This window comes from Fukomys damarensis, unplaced genomic scaffold (genome assembly GCF_012274545.1).
Source record: "Fukomys damarensis isolate Sample0158 unplaced genomic scaffold, DMR_v1.0_HiC HiC_scaffold_37, whole genome shotgun sequence".
NCBI classification, from domain to species: domain Eukaryota; kingdom Metazoa; phylum Chordata; class Mammalia; order Rodentia; family Bathyergidae; genus Fukomys; species Fukomys damarensis.
In genome coordinates, this window is record NW_022900949.1 from 39893356 (window position 1) to 39902578 (window position 9223).

At 40.3% G+C, this 9223-nt stretch overlaps 1 protein-coding gene across 5 annotated transcripts; it reads right to left on the reverse strand.

Annotated features, from left to right (window-relative positions):
• Window positions 1–1340: 1340 nt before the first annotated feature.
• On the reverse strand, window positions 1341–7131 carry Epgn (epithelial mitogen). 5 transcript variants are annotated; one of them, XM_010640604.2, is made up of 5 exons: window positions 7019–7131; window positions 6435–6497; window positions 3738–3858; window positions 2820–2846; window positions 1341–1398 (listed from the first exon to the last, which is right to left on the reverse strand). In XM_010640604.2, the coding sequence occupies exons 1-5, from the start codon at window positions 7059–7061 to the stop codon at window positions 1341–1343; spliced, it is 312 nt and encodes a 103-aa protein (XP_010638906.1). In that variant the 5' UTR covers window positions 7062–7131. The 5 variants fall into 5 exon arrangements, with proteins under 5 accessions (XP_010638906.1, XP_010638904.1, XP_010638903.1 ...); XM_010640602.2 differs by having other exon boundaries at window positions 6408–6497; XM_010640601.2 differs by having other exon boundaries at window positions 2694–2846; window positions 6408–6497.
• Between the last annotated feature and the right edge of the window lie 2092 nt (window positions 7132–9223).

Consider the following 9223-nt stretch of genomic DNA (forward strand, 5'->3'; position numbering starts at 1 on the left):
TCTTACAAATAGAAGGCTAAAATCTATACCTAAGATGATAGCTAGTGTGTGCTTTGGGGCTGGAAGTGAGGCTGGACATGGAGGTATGGGGAATAATCTCACCTGAAGCACACAGGTCATTGCTTCTCTCACTATCAAAGTTTAGAGGTACAAAAGCCTTGTACAAAATAAATCCAAAGCCCAAAGAAATTAACGCACCTGCACTATTTGAATTATGTGGCAGAAATAGAATTGAGTCATGTTTTGTGTGTTTGTTTTGTTCAGTACCAGTAATCAAACTCAGGACCTTGTGCTCGCCAGGCAGGTGCAATGCCACTGAGCTACATCTCTGTCCTGCAGAAGTAGAATTAAAAAGGAAGGAATTTGATTCCCCATAGTTTTTTCTACTCCTGCTTCATTTTTCCTTTGTCCAAATCTGTTACAAGAAATGAAGATATTTCCACATGTTGTTAACTGGTGAAAAATTCCTTTATCTAGTTCTTCAGTTTCTGTTTCATGACCAGTTATAGACTTTCCATCATTAGGAGAAGAATCCAGGACTTCAGTCCAAATGAATGGCTACCTGGTAATTCCGCCACCACTGTGGAGGGAACTGTTCAAGAGGAAGTGACAAAGTATTACAGGACAAAGGGATCAAACAGAAAACTCCATAATCCATACAAGAACACAAGTGCTCTGCCTGCTCTGGACTTGACATCTGGATAGCTTTCAGGCCTCAGAAACTCTAGCTTATTCCATATTTCCCAGAGAAAGGCTGCACGGTGTGGTCACAATCTGGGTGTGGTTTGTGTTTCCCTTGGACATTCCAGTTTCTTTTCAAGACACATACTCAGTTTGCTGGACGTACTGTAACACTGATCTCATCCTAAAAGTTCACCTCGAATCATTTAGGTACCAGGAAAGCTTAGGATTAGGTCCTGGGAGCCCACAGACACAGAGCCTGTGTGGATGGTCCACAATGGAGGGTGGAAAGCACACGGAGAGCTCATGGCACTGCTTTGGTCTGCTGCGAGGCTGAGTTATTCCCATGCAGACCCAGCTCTGACATGGTCAAAAGCATGGATGGATTTTCTGCAGTGAGAACCACAGCCGCACCACATACCCACAGAGGGAGCAGGCACTTGACTTCTGCCCTTGCAGCTTGTGCACTTGGCTCCATGGCACCCAAGGGTGGCAAAGCCTAGAATCCAGTGCTAAATTTTATCCTCTCACGTCCCTGGGATCCCAGCTTCCATCATTTGCAAGGTTAGGAGGCTCGGTACTTTTTCTTTTTCATTTCATTTCAACTTATGGCCCATAGGTTTTCACAAAAGACTCATTGGTGATGTCTTCCAAAGGCCTCACAGTGGCTCTTTTCCTCCAGAGCACATATTGTAGGGAGACTGCAGGTTGAGACACCTAAAACAGAATAGCAGTTTCACACTGATCACTGTGGATGCACCCATGCACTATTGAAGTGGCTGCCTGTGGCACCTCACCCAGTTCCCCTCCCTCATGACTGTGGCATCCACAGGCTCATGTCCTTCTCCTGAGTTTCACCCTGCGCTATCTCTCATCCCGCCAGGAGAGTTCTGGGAGATCACACCCCACCCCCACCCCATGGGCTCTTGTGGCCCATGACTGACTAAATCCAAGACTCCTCTTCTAGTGGGATGGGCCAGGGATGCCATTCATACTCTAAATCTTACATGCAATTGGGCAGAGGGTCAGTTTCAGTCCCAGCCACACTGCTTCCCTACCTGCTTTCCTTCTGCCATTGCAGGTTGAATTATGTGACAAAAACATAACTGCAAAGGAAAGACCTTGACTCCCTGAGACAGTTATTTCTGCCACTGCTCCCTCACCCCACCCCAGTCTCTGCTTGGGTACCTGCCCTGAGGCAGGCTGTGTATTTCAGGTGGTCTTTCCTGCACCTCTTCCTCCTCTTCTCATTATTTTTGGTTTCTTCAATAGATGTGTGCCTGGTATAATACTGTATAGATTCAATTTTCTCTAAGATTAGTTGTGAAGCAAAACAAACTTTTCTAGTTTTAGATGGGCAATTTTGTCATTTTTGAAAGTGATAACTTAGTAACAGCAAGGGGAATATATTTGTATCTTTAAAATTAATGTGCCTCAATTATTTACTGCATTTTTCCTACTTACGTGGACTTAAGGAATAATCATGAATGTGGAGAAACTAGAAATAAGTAGCTTATACTTATTTGTAGATCAAATTTATCACCTTGAGGTTTAGTAGTATCTTCCAAAGATCCCCACAATTGAAGTTTGGGGAGAAAGTGGTCTGTGTTTGCCATACATTTTCATTTAACACTCATTCTTGAGTTTTGTTTTTGCCCAACAAATATTTGCTCTGTGTCTGTTGTGTGTACGGCATAAAATTAGACACTAAATATATAATCGCAGCAGACATGCTTGGTTCTGAACTTCTAGGGGCCCACTGTCTTCCTTTTTTATAATTTTGACTTAGACAAAAATAGGAGGGAAATTGTGAATTTGGAGTATCCTATTAAAATCCTATTACCATTTTTCTAAGTCTATGAGAAAAGGAATAAAAAATATTATGAAGGAACCTCTCAGATTTACACTACTTTTTTCATTAAAAAAATATTATGACCAGGCCTGGCAGGGGCTCAATAAGTACTCTCAAGTGAATACATGCAGACAGATTTCATAATTTGTCTTTTTCATACCTCTTTCTTATGTAACAGTAAAAAACAGCAAGAAAACCACTTAATAGTAGTCCGACGCCAATCCCAACTGCGATGTATTTTTCATAAGAATCCACAGCATATGAAGTTAAGGTCAGGTGCTCACACCTTTCCCCGGTATAACCAGTGTAACACCTTTAAAAAGAGAAGAGGATATATCATTGTAAACCCTTTGATGACAGAAGTATAAAAATGACATATTTCAAAGAATGAGAAAAAATAGGCATGGAGATGCACCTATAACCCCAGCACTCTGGGAGGCCAAGGTAGGAGGATCACAAGTTCATGCCCATCCTGGGCAACTTAGCAATTTAGTGAGACACTATCTCAAAGACAAAAATAATAAGTACTAGTAAGGCAGCTCAGGACAAAGGCCCTAGGTTCAATCCCTAGTACTCCCCAAACCTGCCCCCATAAAAAGTAGTTTAAACTAAAGAGGTAAATATCAATTTTTTATTTTTTATTTTTTTGATACCAGAGATTGAACTCAGGACCTTTTGAGGCAGGCAGCGACACCACTGAGCTAAATCCCTGGCCCAGCAAATACCAATTGAAAGCCAATGTGTTAAAGGTAAGAAATAGCCATAAATCCTTATTAATTACATTAATCCTTTCATTAGAGTCTCATATTTTTCCCTTTAGCATAGATGGGAAAGATAGTATGCTTGTCAAGACAACTGAGCAAGTCAGCAATTACAAAAAAAAAGTAGCTTAGTCATTTCAGAACTTTAGATTCACAAAAAGCTTTTTGTCTTAGACTGTTAAACTTTATCCTAAACAATCCCATGAAAACTAGGAATCACCTTTTCATGTTAAAAATGTAGATCTACCAATCTGGGAATTGCATTTTTGAGTAATGGGAATTAAGTAGTTTAGAAAAAGACTAAGCTTTTCAGGTACGAGAGAACTTAACGAGTCATGTCCAGATCAACCATCATTTCTACAAGACAGAGAGAGGCATATGGAGACCACTGCTGAAGACCCAGGCAGGGAGCCCCTTCTGCCTGCAGCCTGGGCAGGAGTTACCTGCAGATGGCCTGGTCCAGCTCATGGTGGAAGGCACACATGCCATTGATGCAGTAGCTGCTGTGGTCTTCCAGGCAGGGGTGTGAAAACCTCAGCGCAATGGGTCCTTCAACATAGTTAGCTACAAAAAAGAGATGCATGTGAATGGAGGAGATGTGTCTAGCTTTCATGATAAAATTTCCATATGTATGTGAAGAGAATCTTAATTTGAGGGTTTGGGGAAGTGCTTGGTCCTTTGGAGTACTGACTCCCTTGGCAGGGTTGGGTTCACGTCTTCTCCACAGAGATCATTAATTAATCAAAGCGTGGGGTGTGTTGATGATTGCTCCATCCTTTAGAAGGCACACTGCAAGCATGGAGACAGGTTTGCCAAAAGGTGGCAGCATTGGCTCTGGGCTCAGCAGGTCATTTTGAGCAATGCTCCCAGAGTTGTAATAAAGACGGCAGTTTTCACATCATCTCTGCCTTTCCCCCCTTTACACTCCGCAGCTAGGAAGGTTTGGAATTACACCAATGGGATAGTGAGCTTAGTTCTTTTCCTCCCAGTGGAAGGAGTGGTGTGAATTCCTCCACGAGGGGCTGGTTGAAAAGGGACAAATTCCCTGATGACTTCACAAGACACCAGACTGAGCTGATGACAATACCTTCAAATAGCAATTAAAGTTTCCCTCAATTAAGAGGCAGTGGGAAGCAGTGGTAGAATCTGGGAACTTGTGAGTTTTTATTTCTAACTCTAACACTATGCAAGTAGTCAGTGCGGGGTGTAACTTTTGGACTCCAATGTCCCGAAACCTCCTCTGGGCAGCTCTTCAGGAAGGGTTGGTCGGGCAAACATAGAGTTTAAGGAGGCTGCTCTGGCTCTCTGTTATGCTGAAGACATACCTGTCCCATCTATGGTGTTTACACAGAGGAAAGGCCTTTGTGTAGAACTGCAGAACTGATTCCTTTTTGGCATATTTTAATTATGAATTCTTAAATTTTTCTCAAGCAGAACTAATGGCATTTTATTTTGTCATTGCTGTATATATAATCCTAGTTCCTCATTATAGTTATTATGCTGTAACACTGTATTTGCCTTGCTAAAGAGATTAACATAATCCTACTTATTTGCATTTAGGGAAAAACAGGTAAAGTCATTCTTTTTTACATTGAAAATGCTAAGTTTTTAGGTACTAAAGTACCATCAAGAGATTATGTTGTATCCTCACTTTGAGAAGACACCATATTACCTTAAAATTCACATTCATTTTGTTGTTGAATATGACATGGAAATTTTATCATCTTAATAATTCTAAGGCAGTGAGAGTTTTCCACTACAAGCTATGCTAAGTTCTTTTTAATTCAAACTGAACAAGTAACCAAGCCTGAAACAAGATTTGCTAGAAAAGGTGAAGATTAAAAGAAGCCATGTCCCAAGAAAGTGTATACAAGAGGGACTCATCCTTCCCCTTAAAAAAACAGCAGTTATGACTTTATGAAAATTTTTCTTAGATGCTGGATTCATATTTTAAAGTCAAATAGAAACCAAAAGGAGGAGCTAAAGTTCTCTACTAAGAAAGCAAAGGAAAAACAGGTGACACATTCAATCTGTTTTTTTCCCATTTCTATTTTGAGCAAATTGGAGAATTTTGTTTGCATAAGGAAAAGCTAACACTGGGGATAATGTTATGTCATCCGTCACCACGTGGAAATCACACCTCTCTCATCTTTCTATAACATTACTGATCATATTCTAATCAAAATGTTCCTGCTTTTCTGAAAAGCTCAGAAGACATGAAGAAGTTGGCTAAAACTTATTTTAAAGCTCACACTGATTTTGTTTTGCAGATTGATATTTTAAAAAATCAAGTGGGTAAAATATTTTAAGCTGCTTAAAATGTATCATTTTTGGTGAAATGAAGGACAGTTCAGTATTACTTCATATTTATAAACAAAACATTTGACCTGATCTTTCGTTTGCTGGGCTTTGAGGACAAAGATCTGGTTGTCCTTGTCACACTGCAGGGATCACAGGAAGTGTACTGTGCGACCCCACGAGAATCATCACTGCTCAGGCCTAGGTCTTGACGTGCAATGGGCTTTTTTTTTCAAGGTTGCCCCAATTCAAGCAGGTTTAAAAGCAGTGTGGATGCCCATTAGCAGCCAGAAGCTCCTAATAATGGTAATAATAATAAAATAGGAAAGAAAATATCACCATCAACAACAAAAATTGGGCATGGTGGTCAGGAAATGGAGCATTGGCCGAAACAACACCAGTCCCCCAAAAAACAAAAGAGAAAGATCTTTCCAAAGATGAGGGGAACTGCTTGGTTTCTAAGTTTGTAGTCACAGATGGATATCTTTCTGTCATCAAGAATGCCACATAGGGCAGAGAACCATCACAGGGCACACACAGTTTCCAGCCAAGCAGAAAGCCAGCAGGAAGTGCAGCTGTCTCTGGACAGCCACAGAGGCAGCTCTTTTCTCATTCATTTCACTTTCTCCTTTACAAAAGGCATTTTTTGGCTAACACCCCTGTCACTTCAACTTACACCATCTTGCTAAATAGAAGAGTTGATAATCTAATAAAATATATACTTAAAAATTTCCAGTGTGGCTTCTATCCTAATACAAATTTCTGATGAAGATTTTAAAGAAGACACTCAGAACACCAGCAAGGGGAGACAGTACCTTGTGTCTTGTTAGCTGTCCTGTTGCTTTGGGGGGCTGTGCCTGGGGACGTCCCGGTCCAGTCGGCCTCAGCGGTCAGGGCCGTCAGTGCTGTACAGAGGGGAGGGGGCAGCCTGAACGCGTGAGCCTCTCCAGGTAGCAACGGTGGACCCAGCTATTCTCATTCTGCTATTTCCCATTGTCCATTCTGTTTTTAATCTATTACATTTGAAATTCGAAACCTAACTAGGGTAGTTTTCCAGCCGTTTCTCAGCTGTTCCACTGAACATATTCTAATTATGAGAAATAGAAGCACAGCAATTTTTAAGAGAATGTGAATACATTTACATATCAATTAAATTAAAGTACTTCTCTACTGTACTATAGTGGCAAAATATAATCAACATTCTTTGTTTAAAGCAAATATTTTGGGAGTTCTTAAAAAAAAGATGAATCAAAATATTTCAGTAGAGGAACATACATTTCCTAAGAAACTAAATTACCCCACAGATTCCTTGCTCTGATCTTTGTCCTGAGCAGCTGAGCAACTTTTTTCCTAATTCAGATAAAACTAATTCCATTTGCAGTTTACACTGACACAAAGTTAATAAAACACAAAGGAAATGACCTACCATTGAAGAAAAGATAGGCTGACACTGGAACTCCCAGAGCCATATCCTGTGGCTGCTTAACTTTCTTTTCTCCTATCCTCCTAGACTGCCGGGTAGCAGGTTTTATTGAGCTCTGCGTCTTTCTTGCATTTATATTTCACACGATGCGTCATCTGTCAGTTCTTACCAATCAACGAAATATGCATTTCTGGCAGCAGCATGAAGGCTCCAGGCGCTCCCGCACTTGTTTAGGATGCATATGTTATCTTCCAGCGTGATCCGGTTTCCTTTGAAACACTGGTTTCCTGTTACCTGTGGGCATACTCGTGTCTGTGAAAGTTCTTAAAACAACAGAAGAGAACGGGAATTGGGAAAGGTCCCCTTTGTGTGAGTAGAACCATGTGAGCTCTGTTGACAGCTACCAACAGAGGCATTTGCAAATCAGGAAATGGTGAAAACCTGTGAATAAAACCAGCCCTAATACCCTAATCAGTTACACTCTCTTCCTTACAGACAGCTGCACTGCAAGACAAAATACTTTGTCAGTGTAGTTGTAGGAGAGAAATTAAATTCATGTAAAACCAGATTTAGTATTCCATGTGGGGGCTGAGGAAGCAACTCAATGGTAGACCAGCTGCTCAGCATGCAGGAGGCCCTGGGTTCCAGCCTCAGGCATGCTAAAAAAAATTTTTGTTTTAGGTTTTGTTATTTGGATTCACTTTTGACAATTGCCGTAAACATAATTATTTTTAATATTACAGCATTTACCTTTCTGTCATTCTGCCATTTAATATTTTTCCGTGTGAACAGAAAAATGAGCTGCCAGGTTTCATAAACAATGCTTAAATCTGTGCCTCAATGATCAGGCTGGAAAGAACCAATAACGTATACTACTAGTAATAGGAACAATAATGAGAATAAAAATTCTCCATCGAAATAAATATGACATCTCATGAATAAAAAGTCTTGACACAACATTTAGATTCTCCTCAGCATTAATCTAGCTATGACAAATACTATTATAAAGGCCAACTCATATAATCATTGACATTATGTTTTCTGACATTAGGGGCTTCCCATAAGTTTTCACTTTCCCCAAATTATTATAAATAAATTCTGTTAATGTGTTGTAGGTAGCTATCTAGAATTTTAACTGCTGCTTTCCTGAGCCTAAAAAACCTGTTCAAGTCAAAGTGTGGTATCATTCACATCAAGTCCACCCAGCAAGGAATTAGATTTATCAGAAAGGATCCTTTCTCTACTCAAACAGGAAGGTGGCTTTAGAAATCACACAAGAATGAGCTTGTATTCATTACAACTTGAGCAACTGCTTATCACAAGACTCATCGTTTTAAAGTTAAAAGAATATGTAGCATTAGGCTCACTTTAAATGGGATATTTTGTATTTCTGTTCTTATGGGGTTTTTTTAAATCCATTTCTTAAGTTGATTTTTGAATGCTATTTTTCCCAGGCAAATACTACTTGAATTATAAATCAAAGAATCCTCTCAGCACTGTTGGTTAAAATTTAAGAAGAATTCATTTGCAAGGGATTAAATAAGCCATCACCATTCCATTTACAGTTCCCAGAGGAGATGTTAGGATTTGCATCGAATTAACTTGCTCCCCCTGTCTCTCTCCCTCCCTCCCTTCCTCCCTCCCTTTTTTCTTTCCCTCCCTCCTTCCCCCCGCTTTCTCCTTCTTCCTTTCCATCTTCCCTTTCCTTTCCTTTCCTTTCCTTCCCCTCCTCTTCCCTTCCCTTCCTTTCCCTTCCACTTGGCCCACTGAGTATCAAATCCCAGGCCTGTGCCTGCTAAGCAAGCTGGTTTACCACTGAGCTGCAGCTCCAGCCCAAACATTTTCATTTCTAAGACTGGGATATGGAAGTATAATAATTCTCTGTGCAACAACAATTAAGCAGAGCTAACATAGCCCACTGGATTTTATGGGTTTTCACGTACACTTGAATTCTTTTTTTATAGTCCTGGCCCAAATAAATTGAGAGCCTGACATATAATAAATAATGAATTTTTCTTGAATGCATAATGACACAAAAAATTGGCCTTCTTTGTATTTTCAGAGGATAAATGAAAAATGGAAGCTCAACAAAGTAAAGTAGGGGCTGGGAAACAGCTTAGTGGTAGGGCTCTTGCTTAGCATGTGTGAGACCCTGGGTTCAATCTCCAATACAACAAGAAAAGAAGAAAAGAGTAAAGAATTACATGA

What these genes read in the sequence shown, in the direction of transcription:
- Epgn (XM_010640601.2), bottom strand. Translation starts at nt 7,061, where the DNA reads ATGGCTCTGGGAGTTCCAGTGTCAGCCTATCTTTTCTTCAATG. An exon ending in CTGGACCAGGCCATCTGCAG is followed by an intron (nt 2,847 to 3,737) that starts GTAACTCCTGCC and finishes CTCTTTTTAAAG; the next exon opens with GTGTTACACTGGTTATACCG. An exon ending in TACTGTTACATAAGAAAGAG is followed by an intron (nt 1,399 to 2,693) that starts GTATGAAAAAGA and finishes ATTCTGTTTTAG; the next exon opens with GTGTCTCAACCTGCAGTCTC.